Source organism: Callorhinus ursinus, unplaced genomic scaffold, assembly GCF_003265705.2.
Source record: "Callorhinus ursinus isolate GAN/ISIS: 27379988/994484 unplaced genomic scaffold, GSC_fseal_2.0 scaffold3, whole genome shotgun sequence".
In the NCBI taxonomy this organism is placed as follows: domain Eukaryota; kingdom Metazoa; phylum Chordata; class Mammalia; order Carnivora; family Otariidae; genus Callorhinus; species Callorhinus ursinus.
In genome coordinates, this window is record NW_027397065.1 from 81,777,532 (window position 1) to 81,797,449 (window position 19,918).

General features: G+C 45.6%; 1 protein-coding gene across 6 annotated transcripts in view; it reads right to left on the reverse strand.

Annotated features, from left to right (window-relative positions):
- The window catches only part of TRIO (trio Rho guanine nucleotide exchange factor), a 337,626-nt gene that overhangs the window by 173,407 nt on the left and 144,301 nt on the right, over positions 1-19,918 (reverse strand). For all 6 annotated transcript variants that reach the window (XM_025867461.2, XM_073891080.1, XM_073891081.1 and 3 more), the window contains exons 8-9: positions 16,091-16,222; positions 6,207-6,437 (exon numbers count right to left, since the gene is read on the reverse strand). In XM_025867461.2, the coding sequence (XP_025723246.2) occupies positions 6,207-6,437; positions 16,091-16,222 (363 nt within the window). The remainder of the gene's footprint in view (positions 1-6,206; positions 6,438-16,090; positions 16,223-19,918) is intronic.

Below are 19,918 nucleotides of genomic sequence, written 5' to 3' on the forward strand. Positions count from 1 at the left end.
ACCATATGTTTTACTCATGTGGAATTTAAGAAACAAATGAGCAAAGGGGAAAAAAAGAGAGAGACAAAGCAAGAAAGAGATTCTAAACTACAGAGAACAAAGAGATGGTTGCCGGAGGGGAGGTGGTGGGGGATGGGTGAAATAGGTGGTGGGGAGTAAAGGGGACACTCACCGTGATGAGCACTGGGTAACGTACAGAATGCTGAATCACTATACTGCACACCGGAAACTAACATTACACTGTACGTTGACTATACTGGAATTAAAATTAAAACTTAAAAAAAAAAAAAGAGGAGTTGGCATAATTTTAAACTTTTACATCATCTACCTACCCATCTATCTTCTAAAAATATTTAAATCACCAGTTCTCATGGTTATTACCCTAGTTTTTTAATTACGTAAGTACATGAAATTTCTTAAGGAAAACAAAGAAGCTAAGGAAGGAAAGGAAGGAGGAAGGTGGTAGGTAGGTTATTACTCATATAAATAGTCTCACCTTGGATATTCCCATCAAACTCCAACCAAATGCATCATTCTATCAATACTGGCTCATCTGTTTACTTTTCTCATTCTTAGTTTGTAAATGAATGTAAAAAGTCCAAAGTTATCCACCTCCCCCCAAATCTTCCTATGTCCAGATCTTAATCTGGTACACTGAAGTTATTATGTATAGCGTAAGTCTAGTTATTGAACTGTATAAATACACACCCGTGCACATGTCTACATGCATGTGTCCAGCTAATAATCCCTGGGCATTTTCCACTTTGGGGTCCCAGGCAATGTGGCTGGCACTCAATAAAAGGGAGTCCCAAGGGGTCTGGGGTTTTCCGGACTCTGCCTGCTCCTGAGCGCAGGAGTCCTCGAGGGCTTGATGACCTCTGCTCTCTACTCACTTCTGATTTACCCAGTCCCCTAGGCTCCAGCTCCCTGTCCTGCCGGCTCACAGTGCCAGCTCATGTATCCTACAGTCCTGTATTCTATCTGCTTTGGAGGAAGAAATTAATCCATTTCCCACCCTTTGAACTCCCACCATTGGCTTTCAGCTCCTTCTGAGCTTGGTTACTAAGATAACCCTCACAGCCGAGTCTCTCCTGTGTTCACTACCACAAAAAAAAAAGGAATTAAAGCTGGCTCTAGACCCACCAGGAAGATCAGCATCAGCCTCCATAGGCCCCCAGCAGCTTCCCGATCCCTACCCAACACTTACCCTCCAGGACTCCCTAATTCCAATGGAGAAGCTCTCAGAAAAGATGGCAATCCTCTAACCATTCTTATCACCAGTCACAATCAAAACTGTGAGCGTGGGAATGTACACAGAAGAAAACGTTAAGTAGCTAGGGCTATATAATGATTCTGGTGAGTGGGACGAGAAAAACCCACCCTCCTGACTTAAATGAATGAGGAAAGGACAATGAGGTTCAGAAACCTTCACTTAAAAGTTAGGTCCATCGTAGGTGATACCAAACAAGAACTCTTTTAAGTCAAGCATCACAATGAGACGACTTTAACTGGCATAAGGAGAGCAGCCTAGGACCCGAGGCAAACCTATAAAATAGCTTCTCTGGGCACTTGAAACCTCTTCCTTTGCCTTTATGGCATATCCTGACTTCCCTCCCCCCCCCCGCTGCACTGAAGACCCATTTTGCATTCAAGTGGCTAAAATCTGTACCAGAGACCTCGCCACATTTGCACAATTCCCATGCACTGAAATTATCCCTTCCTTTCCCTGCCACTCCTGAATCCCTAACATCAAGCAAAACTCCCATTCCTTCAAGCAGATCTCCTAGTTAGATCACTTGTTTCCAATATAAGGCCAACCTACCCCCTTCCAGAATAAATGAAGAAACTTTTAACCCAAAAGAATCTTTAATCAGCAAAACTGGGTAATTCCTTAAATTTCTTCATCTATCCATTCATTCACTCATTTGACAAATACTGAACTGAATCCCAGACACTTGGGAAACAGCAGTGAATAAAGTACAGACCACTGCCCCACGGACCTCACACTTCTGTTCTCCAAGACTCCCCCACGGCATGCACGGACGTCCACGATAGGACTTAGCCTGTCTCCTCGACGGGAGTCTCGCTCCCTCCAACTCCCTCCCCACACTGCAACCAGGGCAAGCTTCCCAACACGTGCAGGGTCCTGTCCTCCACCCCACGGCCCAGAGCATCGAGTCAAAGTGCACACGGCACAGGCCCTGCCTGGTGTGAACTCAGCACAGTGCAGGGGGAAAGCATTAGCTCAACAGGTTGGCTGTGAGAGTAAGAGAGGAGAGAAACATACACGGTAGTTAAGCACCTGAAGCACCAAGATAAGCAGAATGCCATCTACGTGTTCCTCACATAAGCCTCGTGGCCACTCACAAGCCACCCCAGTCCCTGGCAACCATATGCAGCACTCAGGCAAGCTCCACTGTGTCCCTTCAGTGGCATCCCCACGCTCACAGAAACAAGTTGCAAGCTTTCATCATGAGGTCACCCTTCCAGCACCTGGCCCATCTCACACCTCCACACCTCTCCATGCCGCCTACGCCGTGCTGCCAGCAGCTCTTTGGACAGGCCCCGCCCTTCTGTGTCTCGAATCTCACTGCAGTTCCCATTGCCCAATCCTCAACCTGCCGACTTTCTACCCATCCTTCAAAGAGCAGCTCAAACCCTACCTCTCCTGTGAAGGTGTTCACGGCAGCCAGGTAACTGTGACTCGCGCCTCTATTACAGGTCTCTTCATTTTCCCTGTACACCAGACCCTTGACGTTTGAGATGGATACAGACAAAGCTTTCCGGTACCCCCACGTTTGCACACATCATTAAGGCATAGATATTCACCCTTAAAATGCATGTGCAAGGTAGGCAGATAACATGGAGAAGGGCAGCTCGTTGTACCTACTCCCTCACTCCAGCTAACCCCTTCAAAGGCATGACTCACACTCACGCCTTAGCGAAATTACACCTGACAATAACCAGACATTAAACACTCAATCTGAACATGTTATGGTATAATTTATTAGATTATCAAATGATCTGCTTTTACTAGATTATAATTCCTCGAGAAAAGAAGCTTTGACATATGCAACACAGTTACCTCTGTATCTCTGAGTGTCACACATGTGAGTAAGAGACTTTAGAAAAAAAAGGGGGGGGGAATGAAATGTGGATGAGAAGAAGAATCTAGAGGATACTGGATTTGTTTCACTGTTTTCTCAGATTATTAGTTAATGGCCCCACATCAACCGGAAGGAGTTTTTCCAAGAAATAACTCAGTGGGGGTGACACTCATACACACGAAGGCCGACCGGGGGAGGGGGGTGGGGTCAGGAGGCTTTCTTGGGAGATCTCCCTGCCTTACAGGCTTCTTTGGGGAGGGCAGCCTGCTTCAGGAAAGGGAATTCTGGGGCCCTTCACCTTGCCCAACGTGTTGGAGTAACTAAATGGCACCAGTGTGAGAGTCAGGCAGACTGAACCGGTCGGTGAGTAGGAAAATGAGCCTGCGAGCAATACCACTATGGGCTACTCGCACACGTATCACCCCACTCGAACAAGTGCAGCCAAACTGATGCTGCTAGAGCAAACTTCAGCCTGCCCTAAACTGAAGACCACTGCTCAGCGGTAACACAACCAAACACCGACACGCAGGGTTGCTCTAATAGTGAACACAAGGCAATGGGAATACATGTATTACTCCATCATCAAGAAATGTGGCGGAGTATTAATTTTATTTTTCAGTGAACAAGGACGAAGGTTTCTACTTGTCAGCAGGTGGCATGTGCACCTGTCAGTCGTGCCAGCCTGCTCCCCCAGCGGCAAGTGGCCCACGCAGCTGTGGCCTCACCTGCGCGTCCACCTCAGCGTCTTCCATATAGAAATCATAACACCCCCTTCGCTTGTGGAAAAATTAAACACTAAACCAAAATTATTCATGTTTCAAAGATCATGCCATTCTTCCTGGAAAATGTGCTGCTGACACTCTGGCTTCTATTCTTTCCAAGATTTTTCCATGGACAAGCATGTACTCTTTGGGAGGGCTGTTTCCATAAAAAAAAAAGTCATCATTCCATACCTATTGTGCGGTTGGTTGCTTTTCTTTTTTCTCAGCAGTATTTATGGATGCTTTTTCATCACTCAAAACAACCAAGCAAAAACCACTTGTGGTATCTAGTTGACTTATATTTTTTGTGGATTTTGTGTTCATCTTTACAAATTTACCTTCTGCTGACAATGTCTTTCTAAAGGACTACTATTTTTTTTCCATTTATTCTCAGCTTCCTCTCCTAGTCTATGCTCAATATAGCAAAACTTTCCACGTGTTATAACTGCTTGAGTTTCAGAAACACGGTTTTGGTTCTGACATCCTATGGACTCCTTCAAGGTAAAGCACTTGCTTTGCGTAATCTTATCAACTTCAGTTCTTGCTCCACAAGTCAAGCCTACACAGCAATTTCCTGTTTGCATAACAAGTCCAGACCATTCCAGATCATTTAATCAAAAGAACGTTTCCCTTAAAGAGCAATTATCTATTTTCTATGGAATGCTAAGAGGACCATATATGCATTATGTGTATTGCAAAACACTCTCTCCTGCTAACATCCAACCCAACCTACTGATGTTTGAGAAAAAAAAAAAAAAATCTAGCTTAAAGAACTGGTCTCATAATTATCATAATTACCTTTCTACATATAAAATGTAATGTTTGCTGTTTTCAAATTCAAGGGCATCAAGTACGTGGTGCCAAATTAGATGGCTAGACTCCTCAGCCTATTCCCAAAGATGCCTCCCCCTACCACAAACTGCCCAGCGGCTTATTCTCCTGTGCCTGGTGCCCCGTGGAGCCCTCAGAGTTGGGGCAACGGCGGAGGGGAGCCCCTGCTGCTGCTTCAGACACAAGTCCAGAGGGCGTGCTGGTCCACGGGTGTGTAATGAACACGTGATCCAAGGGATGGGAGGTGAGTGGGAAAATCCTTTAATAATTGCACTGAAACTATTAACATTTCGTGGTTTGTGGAAGTTTTTAGACAATCAGGGGAAGCTGATATTCCTGCTTTCAACCACAGCACCTCTTTTCTCCCTGACATCGACCCCCCCGTTCACTCCCTGCTCTACCTTCCTTCCCTGCCAATTATCCTCTTTGATTAAAACAGCATTGGAAAGAGGCATGAATAACATCAAAATGATCGTTTCTGAGGTACTTGGTATATGCAATCTTCAGAGAACTCAATAACCATAAGTAGAATCAAAGCACTGTATGTGAAAATTAAAAATTATAGAGCAATTTAAAGTATTCTGAACTCACCAGACTCACATTACGTGAAGAATGATGGTCAATAAAATATAGAGAATCTGTGTGTTCATCGGAACACAGCACGGCTCTCCACAGTCCCAGCCCACTGAGCAGGGAAGCCCACTGGCCTTCGGATGTCACATGGGGAGAGTGAAATCTGAACCCATACATGTCTGAGCAACGCTCCTGGGCTCCTGGGCACCCAGGGAAGAGAGAGAGGTTTTGTTCCAGACCTATCACCGTGACGGCTTCCTTGCATAAATAACCCAGGATCTCCTCAGCCCCAGCGTTCACACCTCGTCCACACCCATGTTTCCCTCTATTTTAGGGCAAGGACACAACTGTTATCTTGTTTATCACTAAAGCTGTATCATATTTTATATGCTACCATAGCTTTAACCCTCAAAACCCTGGCAGCAGGCCAATCTTCTCTACCCCATAAGAGGGCATAAACAGCACGGCAGGTAGGTTTACTCTTATTTTTGTAACAACAGTAACAAGATGAAAACTGCTTAGAAATTAAGAGTCATAAAACTCCACTTTTTGTTAACTAGACTAGTATCTGCTAAGCACCTACTGTGTACCACAGACCGCACTATCTCATGAAGCGCGGTTAGCTTACTGCTTCAGTGACCAGAGGACAGACAGATGCTAAATTGTAACAAAACCGGGTAGAAGCACCTCTGGCATTACTCTCACAAATAAGCGTAAGTGGGGATGCCCTGTTCCAAGAACACGCCACAGAGCTTCTGGCGGAGGCCCTGCACCGCCTCACGTGTCCTGCCGATGTGAGCTAGTGGCTGGCAGAAGCCTGCGCGTGCACGCTCAGACCCACAGTCGCTCGTGGAAAGCACAGCAGCTGCGTGTGTGTGTGAGTGTGCATGGTCCCGACTCCATCCACAGGCAGCAAAGCGGGCCCAAGACTGACCTGCTGCACGTCTTGCTGGAACACACAGAGCTGCAGCCGCTGGTGGAGCCGGACCTTGCGATGCTGCCAGATGTTTTCCAGCTGCCGCTGGTGGTGCAGCACCTCGTGGATGACATCAAGGACGTGGTGCACGGCCTTGGAGTAGTTGGCGGAGGCCGTCAGGGAATCAGAGCTGCCGGGAGTCAAAGGCCGCTGGAGCTTGTCAAGGAGCGACTTCCCATCCTGGCTCACCTTCCGAGAGAACAGAGGGCTGATTAGCCAAGGGTCGCAGCTCTACTCCCACCGGAAGAGCCCAATACCGGGCTCGGAGCATGTGTGTACATGCACACACACGCACACACTCACACTCACATACAAATACGAACTGCAGTTTTACTCAAAGAATATTTTATAAAGAGCAAAATAAAATTTAAAACAAATCCCTCAGTTCTCCAGTGGTGCTACAGAACCAAAGGCGGTAAAACACCGAGTTAAAAGACTGTTCATTTTCATACATGACACTAAATGCCATTCTTAATGAATAAACATAGTATTTTGCCTTAAATGGCATATGTCAGTTGATATAATTGCATTGTTGAGTTACCCGCAAATTAAAATTTAAATGTAATAATTTTCTCTTGAGGTATTGTTAGAATTAAACATTCACAGTGGAGCAAAATTTTAGACACTGAATCTTAAAACCTCAGTTAAAAAAGTACTATGTAGCCCTTGGCAAAGAATATGTACTTAAACTTTCTGATGTAGTTGGATAGCAATTTTACCTCACAGACTAAAAATTTCAAGTGCCATTTTACTTGATTCATGAACTTAAAGAAATTTTAATTAAAGTGCCATCATTTTTAAAAAGAGATTTCAATATTATTTCTATACTATGGCAGCTAATTACCAAATTACAATGAAATGAAAGCATTCAGACTAACCAAAGAAATAAGCAAAGGTAAAAGCGGAATATGGAAAGAAAAGCACTATGTATTTTTTTTTTTAAAGATTTTACTTATTTAATTGACAGAGAGAGAGAGACAGAGAGAGAGGGAACACAAGCAGGGGGAGTAGCAGAGAGGGAGAAGCAGGCTTCCCGCCGAGCAGGGAGCCCGATGCGGGGCTCGATCCCAGGACCCTGGGATCATGACCTGAGCCAAAGGCAGACGCTTAACAACTGAGCCACCCAGGCACCCCAAGCACTATGTATTTTTTACATTTAAGTGATTCTTAAGATTTATAAAGCACTATGCCAGATGTGGCAGAAAAAATACAACATGGACAATCGAAAAGACAGGTGGCCTATAAACGTAGTGAGGCTGTAATTCAGGGGGCTTCTCGAGTCAGCCCCCACCACCATGATCCCTGTGCTCAGATACTTCTGAGTCTGAAAACCTCCCTAGGTTTCTACGGAAAGGAGGAGCAAATGGGAACCTTGTGAACACACACAAGCAGAGTTCAGAGGCCGCAGGAGGAGGAGGTGGGCAGGACAGACCACCACGGGAAGCCCTCAGCAACCAGAAGCCCGTGAAATTTCCTTCCAGGCTCTTACAACTTTCAGTCGTGCTGGAATGGAACGTGTTTGATTCCTAAGACCTGATTTTGAGACCTCTGTGGGAAGTGCTGACTGCTCCTCACGAAGGCTGGTTGTCAGCCTTCACAGATGAAGACTGATCGAACTCCCGCTCGGCGGGGAGCCTGCTTCTCCCCCTCCCCTCCCCCTGCTTGTGTTCCCTCTCTCTCTGTCTGTCTCTCTGTCAAATTAATTAATAATAAAAAAAAAAGACTGATCGAACTCGTCAAGATAGCAAAACTTCAGCAGAAACAGCCAAGGTGACCATAACCAAAGAAAACAGGTGAAAAAGAACCAACTAAACCACTTAGTATCAGGCATGTGTAACAACAAAAACAGTGAAAATGTAAGTCTTCTAAAGCAGAGAGTTGCCCCAGAAGTCACTGAAACTCATGTGGGCAATTTTGATACAATGACTTTGGAGAGGGAGGCACCATGACGGATCTGGGAAGGGACTCATTGTGAAGGATCCAGAGAAGCAGGGTATTACCTCGAAATGAAGACCTGTCCTGCTCAATTATCTGAGCTAGGTTCTATTTTAACATATACACATGAAGGTTCTTCCTTTTTTTTTTTTTTTTTTTTTGGCCTACTCTAACATACACTGATTTTTTTCAGGAATGCAATTACCATGTTAATCAAAGCAAGGCAGTGCTGGTTTTCTTCGTAACTTTATAAGAGCTGCTTACCATTTCAGAGCAGCAGCAGGATAATGCCATTCTCTGTATTGGAGTCACCAACGTAACACATATCTGATCTGCATTTGCTATATTCGCAACAGTTTTTTATCTATGGCCAACACAGATAAGAATCTGAATATCTAATTTTTTCCTCTATTGTGCATGTCCTTAGGCTGTAACACATTTTATTATAAATCACCTTTGTCTCTATATTGTAGCATATATGTGATTTACATACATGTACAGACATAAATTTTATGTGAAGATAGATTATTCATACAATTTATTCTAGCAGGCATCAGAAAATGTTTTGTTAATCACTGGGGGTGTAGCTTCTCTTAGGACTGAACATCAGTGCCCCAAGTCACACATTTTACGTTCTATAGAGCCTACTAAGAATTCATATAAATATTTCATCTATGTTTTACTCCTCATAACATAGTCAAAAAAACGTACAGAGCATATGATTTGGTGAATATGTGTTAGAAGGACACAGACCAGAGGTATGGCAGAAATGGAGAGTTACCTCCTCAAAGTCCACTGGCCCCTCCTTGACAGCCAAACCCCGAACGTCAGGGATGGCAATTCCCCAGCATAAAACTGCATTTCCAAACCTCACTTACAAACAAGAGTAGCCAATATACAGAAGTAAAAAATATTGAGGGCGCTTCCAGGAAAGATGTTTAGGAGGTGGTGTATGCTCATCCCCCACTTGCCTCTTTCCCCTCCCTGCTGCCAAGAACTTGGTGGAGATGGCTGGAGCTTTAGCAGCTAATAATAACCTTGAGTCAGCCTTAAGGATAGCAGCAGGATAGCAGCCTACCTGCTAAAGAGGCAAAAGACAAAAGGATCGAGAGATCTGTTGCTAACAGAGCTACTGCACCAGCCCTGGAATGCCAGCCTTGGGACTTCTACACTGGCAGAAAGCAAACCTTTTATCTTAGGCCATTGTTTTATATGATACACTAGAAATACAAAATTCTCCGGCCTCACTAGGTATCCACAGGCATTGCTGTGATACCATTAATATTCTACTACTACGAATAAATAAATAATCTGAGCGAGAATATTCCAATGAATCTGTCTTCCCTTGGGGGTCTCTAGTATTCAGCAGAGCTCCGGAGCAGATATCATTATTGGGTTTAGAAGAACACACTGGCTCATGACGGGCAGGTGGTGGGAAATGGCTGAGTTCATACAGAGAATGTGAACACAAAATACCTCAACATAAGACAACTTATCAAGTAGAACCCCGCCTTCTGGGAATTCCTAAGCAGGGACTGAAGGGTCCACCTCAGTGTCACGGCTGCTGCTGTCAGTGGCGGACAGATTCCAGGCAAGAGAACATCTCTTACGCCCACTGAGACCACACACAGCACGCGACTCTAGCACATGCTCACTGTAGCATTTCTCCAACAGACCTTCTGGAAACAATTCTATTTCCGTGCAGTTTTTTTTTTTTCATTTTTGTTTAAAGATTTTATTTATTTGAGAGAGAGAGAGCATGCGCATGTGAGACAGAACACGAGCGGTTGTGGGGGGGAGAGGTTGTGGTGGGGGAGAGAAGCAGGATCCTCTCTGTGCAGGGAGCCCAAGGTGGTACTCAATGTGGAGCTCGATCCTAAGACCCCAAGATCACGACCTGAGGCAAAGGCAGACGCTTAACTGACTGAGCCACCCAGGCGTCCCCTCAGTGCAGCTTTTATAGATATGTCGACTGAAAAGAAGCTATTCAAGCACATAAAGGATATCATGTCTATTTCAGTGACTTCCAGCAAAATGTCTGTCTTCATTAGTAGAGTAGTATTAGGTAAGGAAAAAATACCCTACAAATTTATGAAGGCAGCCATTCTACTTCATAGAAATAAAGATTTTTAAATGGTACACAATAACCAGAAGAGAAATAATGAAAGACACTGAAAAGTATACAGCAGCCCAAATATTACTATACAGTTTAAGTACTGAAACAAATAGCCTACGTTTATGGTATGTGAGGTAGTTCTAGATTTCTTAACCACAGAACAGGTGAATTAATTTATTGAAGTTACATGTGTTGTCTAAAAATATTTTTCTAGCTTTCAGGCAGTCAAACCCTGTCCCACAAAGGGACAATAGCTGCAAAAAAGATCAACCTTTATTATCAAAAAGCAGGACTTCTGCAATTTTTGAAGAAATCAAACTGGCTCATTTTTCTCAGGTTCTGCTCTTTGTTTTTCTTGGACTACAGTGCTCGAGGACTTCATGGATCGTGCAAGTTCTATAACTATATGAACAACTAATACGCCCTAATAACTAAACCAGCTAGGACAAATGAAAACTCTTAACTGTTAAAAATTTGGAATAATGGTCTGGTACTTGAACTTTTACTTTTTTTAAAGAAGATTTTATTTATTTGAGAGCGAGCAAGCGAGCATGCAGGGGGAGAGGCAGAGCGAGAGGGAGAAGCAGGCTCCCCACTGAGCAGGGAGCCCAACACAGGGCTCAATAACAGGACCCAGAGCTCATGACCTGAGCTGAAGGCAAACACTTAACCACCCAGGCACCCCTTGAATATTTACTTTTAATCAAACTCCACGTGAGATTTGTAAGATTGGCAAGATCTGGATTCCTGTGTGTTCCACCACACCTCACAGAGACTTGCCTCTTCTTATTTCTGGTACTTGGTGCTCTACATTTCCCATCAATCAGATGAGAGCTAAAAGACTCCACAAGGAATCTTCTTCACTTGCACAAAGTAAGCAGGTGGCTCTGATCTAAGGAAAGGGAACAGTATGGGAGATCATTGCTTATGGTTGCAAAAAACCGCCACCACCCAAAGATCACATATGACCTACAATATGTCCGTTAGGTCCAAATGTGGTGGTGTAGATCTGAAAGTCCTAGGAAATGTTATTCCCCAGATATAACCCAAACAAGCAAAATACACAAAATATATAAAGGCATGATCAGAAATGACTACACTTAGCATGCAGTGAGGAAACACTGGTCCTTCAAAACTTTCACGAAACAAGCTGCACCATCTGCATCAACTCAAACCAACACAATTTGACTTTTTGCCGGGCTTGGGGCTGGCCACGGCCTGCAGAGCAAACACCTCCACGGTAAGCCTGGGAATGGCCTCACGGCCACCACTATCCTTTCCAACTCGTGCTGAAATGATTCTGCAATCAAAGTTCTAATAAAGCAGGAAAGAGTGACGATGGGTCCCCGTGTCCTGTAGCTGTGGTCGATGGCCCTTGGCCAAACAGGAACACCTCCTCCCTGGATGACTACGCTAAGAATTTCCTACCAGTGACAGAGGCCAATGACCTTCTGAAAGGTCCTGTTCCAGCAGCGGCATTTCCCCACGCATCAGGGAGGCCGCCTGAGAGAGAAAAGGCAACATTCTTGCCTTCAGACTTTTTGGCTCCCCTCTGATGATGGTTCTTTCTCCCGGCCAAGTTCTTAGGATGGTCCTCTAACGGCAGGTTTCTAAATCTTTCAGCTGTTGACTCTCTGACACCTCTACCTGGGATTATCAGAAAGGAAAAACCAAGACAAGATGAAAACAGGAGACCGCTGGACCAGCCCCGTCAGGTCCATGCAGAGAACATGGCTGTCCTGCAGATTCCCCCTGGGCCTGCCGGTTTTTAGTCCTTTGTATTTCAAGTCCTTGCAAGGCTTCAAGACTGGGGGTGTGCAGAGACCGCTGTGTGGTCTGTCACCTCTGATGCTGCGCCAAACGCTGACTCCACCACCCTGCCTAGTGACAGCAAGGTGCGACACTTACTGAGGCTTTGGAACAACCGCTTTAGAGGAGTTCCTCTATAGCAAGGTCGCCAAGCTTCCACATACACCAAAGACTATGTCAAGGTGACTCATTTTGCTGTTTCTTCTCACATGCTGTTAACTCTAATCATGCCGTCACCCACGTATATAGTGCCTCATAGAAGGAGGCTGACCGGTTTCACGGGCAGCAAACCAGTCACTTCCATGAGGCCCTACTGAACTGTGCAGCATGTCAGCACATGGGGTACACTGAGAAACCCTGACGCCCCGGCCAATCAGAGCCGCCAAAGCCGACGTGCCAGCCCCCGTCCTCCTGCTCCAAGAGTCGCTACCCACGGCTGCAGTGGCAAAGACCTTCGGCAGGTGCACAGACACGCACTGCACAATCCAAACACTCAGTGTTTAGGTTTGTATGACCAATGGGCAATGCTGAGATAAAAGTCATCCGTATGAATTTAGTTTGTGGGGAAAGTAGTTGATGAGTTTGCTTGCTTAAAAATAAAATGTTAAAAATGAATACTCTACATATGCTGTTTCTAAAAGCACAGCTTACCCCAGACGTGTCTATTACTTCACTCTCCTGTGATCAACTACAACAGACAATATTAGCCCCAAACCTGGCAAGCTGAAGCAAGCGCATGTTTACGAGGCACATGTATACTCCTGCTGCTAAATCACAAACAGAAACACCATGGGATGGGGCTTATTAAAACACTGAAAAGACGGTGTTTGTGTCTTGGAAAAAAAAAACACTGGGAAGATTTCCCACAGCAAACCTGCGTCATCAGAGACTAGAAACTGCAGACATTGTTTAAAGAAAAAATTATGGGAGGGAGAAGGGAAAGTGAGAGGAAAAGAAAAAAGATGAGCAAAGTCCCACTCTCACATGTCCCTGCTTCTCAAGGACCCCGCGCCCTGGCAGGGGCTCACAGTTAGCCCTGGGAGGGGTGCCTCCTGGGTGCACCGCAACCCTTCGAAACACAGTAAGGACTGGCTCCCAGCGTGCGGTCCACAGAGCCTCTGCAGCAGAGGTGCCAGATCAGTAAGGACATTGGTTAAACACGGACGGAGACTCTCCATCTCTGGGGTGGAGCATGAGAAGCTGCTTTAACCAGCACCCTAAGTTAGAAAACCACCGATTCAGGAAAGAAAAGATCACTTTAAAATCAAAAGCAGCAGCCCTCCCCTTCCCATGTTGCTTCCCCTCCCCTCCCGGCACCCAGGGTCCGAGGCAGTGAGGGTGGGGGCGCGGACACAGGTGTCCACCGCAGGGCTTTCTAAGGATCTGGGGGGCGGGGGGAGAGACGCAGATGCAGACCAAGTGGCTAGGAGACGGGGCAGACGGAGAAAATACAGCTATGAGATTGGAGGATAAAGGGAGCCAGGCTTCTGGTCGTCTGAGAAGGAATTCGTAAACACAGCAAGGGCAAGGAGCAAGGGCAAGGCTGGAGAAAGCCCTGATGCACCGGATTCGGAACAGAAGCACCGGTACGAACACGTGGGTCTTTAACACAGACACGGGGCCATACGGCAGCGGTCCCGGGTGGAGTGGACATGCGTGCACGGTGCGCAGGTACACAGCCGCGTACAAGGGTTTCCTGACTGTCTGCCCTGAGGGCCTGAATGCGCTGACGCCCCACAAGTAAATGAGTGCTCCTGAGCGCCCCATCTTAGGCTCTAAATCCCACACGACACAATTACTCTAACTCCTCAGTGAGATGGCAGAGCCCAGGGACGAGGCAGGGAAAGTACACAGTGAGCCTGGGAACGTTACACCAGGAAGTAAGGAAGCGCTCAAACAACGATTGCAGGGGGAGCTGGGAGGGGCAAGAAGCACCAGGGAGAAACATTTACTCAGTGTTACCTCCCACAAAATGCTCCTCAAAACCAAATTTTTTTTAATGATGACTTCTCACAAATTGTTTTTTTAATGACTTTGCACTAGAGAAACCTTGCAGACCAACCTCACCAAGGGGTCAAGGTTAACATCACCAATGGCGGGAGGGGTCAGCATCCTGTGACCCTGCTGTGACCCTCGGCTTTTATCAGTACTAAAATACATTGGGTGCAAAATTAAGAAGCATAATACAGAGTGGACTTTTTAAAATTCCATGGACAAAATAAAACTGTGCTAAAAAAGGCGGGGGGGGGTGGTCTTTTGGATAAAAAGGTAGCTAGAGAAACGAATGTGTATTTCAACCTTCCGGGCAGGAGGCGTGACCACTTTCGGAGGCAAGTATCACAGGCACTGCGGACACTACGGGACCAGGAGGCCCGGGCGCAAGGGCAGGAGAAGAGCAGGTGCTCAGTGAAGCAGGAAGGGCCGACTGAAAAGCAAATGGCCGGCTTCTTCCCTACGACTTTGACAAGTGTGTTTGTAGCTCCCATCAAGGAAGACGTGGGTAAACTGAGCCTCCACTCTGTGCCCTGCCCTCTGCCAGGGTTTTGCAGCATTTCTTACAGGTCTCCAGTGAGCTTTCATCTCAGCATACATGACTGTCAATGCCTACGACGACGGGAGACTGGGGGACACCCTGCTGAAGCCAGGCATGCACCCCCCCACTCCCCTCCGGGAATTTAAGCACCATCACAAAGGCAGACTGGTCTGACTGGCCTGATGACCACGCCGCGGATGAGGCGGGCCCAGGTCGGGCTCTCGGCACTAGCTGCGCCTAGCACGTGAGAGCACTCAGAGGCAGCATGGAGCCGGCCTGCCTGGGTCTACGTCTCTGCTCCACCTCCTCCAGTGGCAGACCTGGCACAAGTCACTTCATCTCTGCGCCTCGGTCTCCTCATTTGTAACAGCACCGCCAACGAGGACACGTACCCGAGTTGTGAACATGAAATAAGTGATCCCATAAAGTCCTCACAAAAAAAGCCAGGCCCAGGGGCGCCTGGGTGGCTCAGTCGGTTAAGTGTCCAACTCTTGATTTCAGCTCAGGTCCTGATCTCAGGTGGTGAGATCGAGCCCTGCATCAGGCTCCACACTGGGCGTGGAGTCTGCTTAAGATTCTCTCTCTCCCTCTCCATCTGCCGCTTTCCTGCTGCGTGTGCATGAGCTCACTCTCTCTAAAAAAATAATATTAATAAATAAAATAAAAATTTAAAAAAGAGGTCCAGAAAAAGGGGGCAGAAAATAAGATAGGGATATATAAAGAAATAGTTTACCTTAAAATAATATAGAAAATGCTATACTTAGATTTCTAAAACAGCTAGTAGCTTCAAAAGTGTGTGTTTTTGGGGGCACCTGGGTAGCTGAGTTGGTTGAGCATCTGACCTGGTTTTGGCTCAGGTCATGATCTCAGGGTCAAGAGATCACGCCCCACGTCAGGCTTCCTCGCTCAGCGTGGAGTCTGCTTGAGATTCTCTCTCCCTCTCCCTCTGTCCCTCCCCCTGCTCGTGCATGCTCTCTCTCTCTCAAATAAACTTTAAAAAACAAACAAAACAAAAAAAACAAAACAGTGTGTGCTTTTGGATCCAGAACATGAGGCGGTATCGGGTTTCCCTCCTTTCTAGAATGTTTCATTCAGGAAAACTGAGTTCAACTAGACTGAAGAGCATGCAAAACTATGTATTTCCTAAGTACATGCAAAAGCCAGAAAATTGGAATCTCACTCTAGCAGACGGAGACAGAAGCACACTAGAGGAAATCCACAAACGTCACAGGGGCAGGAGAAGCGTGCTCACTGCCGAGCGCCCTGTTTTACAGGAGCCCCACCCCCACCCTAGCACACACAGCATTCAAAAGTCACAACCAAACTGCAGTTTAACGCGAAATCCACAAGCTGTCTCTGGGCTAGACAAAACTGTGTTCTTTCTCTGCAGCTTTTGGTGTTATGATATAGAACTGTTGCTTTGCATCTCAAGTGGAACTGCCCGCTCACCTCAGAATAGGCGAGAGTGATGTGCTCATATACTCCCTGATGGTGATGAATGGCGTCCTCCAGATCCTGCAGTTCGGAGGGAAGGTCCACCTCGCCACAGGCTTTACACCACGCGTCCACGTTGCTCATATACTTGGAAGATTAAAAAAAAAAAAAAGGATTATTTCTATCAATGGCAATTTATATTGAGAAGTAGATTTTTTTAAATATGGTTTTGAAATGAGGGTAGTTGAGAGAGACTCTAAGCATGCAGTCTGGTTGAATCTCCACCTCAGATGGCACGACTGGGAGCCCTCCAACCATCCCTGGACTCCGCCCCTGAGCTCTGAGGCCCACAGCCAGCAGCGCATCCAGAGCAAACCTGCCCCGAGTTCTGTTTTGGGCCTCCTGGCTAATTCCCCAGCCCTCCTCTGAACCAGTGATGCCAACCGCCCTGTGCCTCGGCCTCAGCTGGGAGCTGCCGTGCAGCCTGCCCACTTTGCTCTAACACTGAGATGCTAACAGAAGCCCGAGTTCCTGAAATCATTTGCCTGAACACAGGAAGCGCAGCAGGCCCATTTTTCTACCTTTTCAAAAGTAAATATGCACAGAAATGAAAAAGACCAAAGGAAGGCCAAAGTCCTCAGCCATGCCCACTGAGCCCATGGGAAGGTGGAGGGAGGTGGCAGACTCACTCATAGGTCTTTTTCATTTTGCATGTAAACAAAAAGGGAAGTCTCAGATGCAGTCCTGGCTGAGGACTGCCATTCCAACCTATCCTCAATTTTCTCCCCTGCCACCCCCCCCAGCCCTGGGATTCATCAAGAGCCGAGAAATCACGGCCAGACTTCCCAGGGGGATCCTATCAGCACCCATCACAGGTAAGTGTCAAAGGCAAGCAGCAGACCAATTAAAGACGCTAATTCAATTACACCAAATAGGCATGGACACATTTCCCTGGGCTTCACCTCTTTTACTCTAATTCCCTGGCATCTTTCTACGTTTACCAGGGAATGCAGAGGGTGACTATTTAAAATTGGGTGACTGACCTGCCAGACAGGAAACGTGCTAGGATTCTCTTAAAATACATAGCATAATGACCTCCTAATTACTTATGATATTTTTAGACACTTAAAATAGGCAAGTCACCCAAGTAATAATTTGTTTATAAAAATCCTTTTATTATTAACGTACTGGCTCAGAAAAATATCTGTATGCAAACCTTACAGCTTGAAAGCAATTCATAGGGCATTATGTGTCACATGATAGCATCCGATGGCTTCAACCAACACCGGCGCAGGGGAATAGCCTCTCTTACGGCGCCTTCCGAACGCCGTCAGACCAACAGAAGTAGGGCTGGAGTTATTTTACGCCTCTCCCCCTCCACATGTGTACATGTGTGACTATATACGCATATTTCTAGGGATTTTGTGTGTGGAGCATTCTATAAATGTCAAACAGGTCAGGTGAATGATTCTAAGTATTCTTGATCTTAATTTCACTCCTTTTCCGCGACTGCATTCAACACCAACCATTGTAAACCTTTCTCAAACATGAACTGACTCAGGTTAACCACCATCATTAATAAATCATCAGGTCAAGTCAGCAATTAATTGCTCCTGCACGAGGCCACAGCTGCACACACAAGGCAGAGTTACCATATATTCTTTAGAAGAGGCTAAAATGCTTCTGCTATAACAAGGTGGAAACAAGTTTCAGTTATACAATACCACATGATAAGCAGAAGTGTCAGGCTCATATATCACTGTATCAAAATGACTATTAAAATATATTCATCTCTAATTTTTTGAACCAGCCAGTAAAGAGAAACATTCAAGAAGTTTTATATATGCCTGTAGTAAAAGTAAGTTACAATTTCTTCCAGTATCTGGAAAGGGTATTGATTATACTTACCTGAAAAAATATGGCCAGGTCCTAAATACATAAAGAAGGATGGCTTGCCATGAGGAAATCTTGCGGAGAAAGGGTTCTGCCCATCTAAATTCACTGGGTTGAAGTATTCCGATGACAGAAATAAACCCGGGCATGGTTTCACAGGACTTCTGTGTAAGCGCAATTTGTCTTTTGTTTTTGAGATGGCAACTCTAGACTCCAGAGGGCAAGCTCTAAGCCCCACATGGTTTCTGAAGGGCTGAATACCCAAAGAGTCTGAACCCACTGCCATAGGGCAGCAATCTCCAATCAGAGAGCCAAAAAAGAAGGCACTAATAGGTCTTCCCAAAAAAGGGCATCCTGGTGGGAAAGTTCAACAGGTACCTATATAGAACAGAACCTCTCAGAGTCTTTTAATATGATAATGTGCACTGCTGGATGGGCAAGGGGGGCAGCCTGGTGTGTTTGTTCCCCAAACTTCTCTGACCACTCTACTGCACTGCACCCTCCTCACCCCCAGCCCCTGCACGTGTACCATCTTGAGAAATACGGTTTGGGATTACAACTCCAGGGGAATATGCACTCCGTAAAGGACAGTGCAGAAGGGGGCTACGATGCTCTAGCGAGAAGTCAGAGCAGCCAATTAAGTCTCTGATGCTTTAAATGCCCAAAATATGTGAATACACAGTATCCAGCTAGGCTGAGGGTAAAGACAGGAGAGGACAAGAGAATTCATGCTTCTCCATGAATTCAGGAGCTGGCTATAAAACTGTGAATTCTGATGTTCAGAGTGGTGACTTTTTTCAAGTGTAGCTGAATACAAGATGAAGCGTCTGGCTCAGCCAGTTTGCAAAATTGAGGCAAGCAGTGGAGGGCAGAGTAATTAATACATACAGCTTTAACGGGAGAGCTTGAATAATTAATTAGATTTGTTTTCATAAACATTTATTCCACTACCTTCCACGTGCTGAGAGAGTGGGGGCTTCCAATTTGGGAGCGGCTCAGCTCTCTGGCCTGCTCTGCCTCCCCCCAACCACCTCCCACCCCCGCCAGGGCTCATGACGGGGCACCGCCGAGCCGATTTAGGAGACAAAGAGACAAAAACTGCCTAGAATGGGGATTTTTCAAAGGTTTAGAGGGACTTTCTCTTCTTTGACAAAAACAGGACCTGTTTAAAATTATAGGTACACACACGTACATGTTTAATATACATATGAACTCAAACATCAGAGTTCTTTTCTTATTTCTATTTTTTTATTTTCATGTCTAAAAAATTTTACCCTAGAAGTTTTATATCTGCCTATAGTAAAGTAACTTATAATTTACTCCTTTTCTTTTTTATTTCGTCCTTTTTGCTCCGTGAGTATTCATTCATCAGCACGCCCTCTTTCCTGGTTCCTCTGAGGGAGACAGGCTCCCTTCTCTGCCCGTGGAGATCACAGGGGTGAGGAGCCTGTTCCATTTGCGAAGCTCTGACAGAACCACCACGGTAACTTGGAGGAGCAGGCTCAGTTTGACCCAGAATATGCCAGTGATCATGTGCCTTAAACCTGTTCTCATTAAGAACTTTTTCTTTGATTTTTATACATATTTACTCCAATTCCTTTCCATTCCATGAGAATCTTGATTTTGTCCACAAGCCGAGAGTTAGGCCTATGCTTTTAATAAAGTAAAACACCATTAAAATGGGAACAATTACATGTGTATTATTTGCCTTAAAAATTCAAAAAGGAATAGTGAAGTATTATTTTCCTCTGAGTTCCAACCCAGACTTAGGATAAAGTTATACAGATAATGAGGATAGGTCATGTTTGCCATAAATGTTACTTCTTTAAAACTTTTTTTTTATAAGGATATTAACCTAAGTGCCTTGTTGTGGAAGTGTTCTATTACGTCCGGAACTAAAAGACTGTCACATACCTCAGAAACCCCAACATACGTAAATCACTCCCCAAA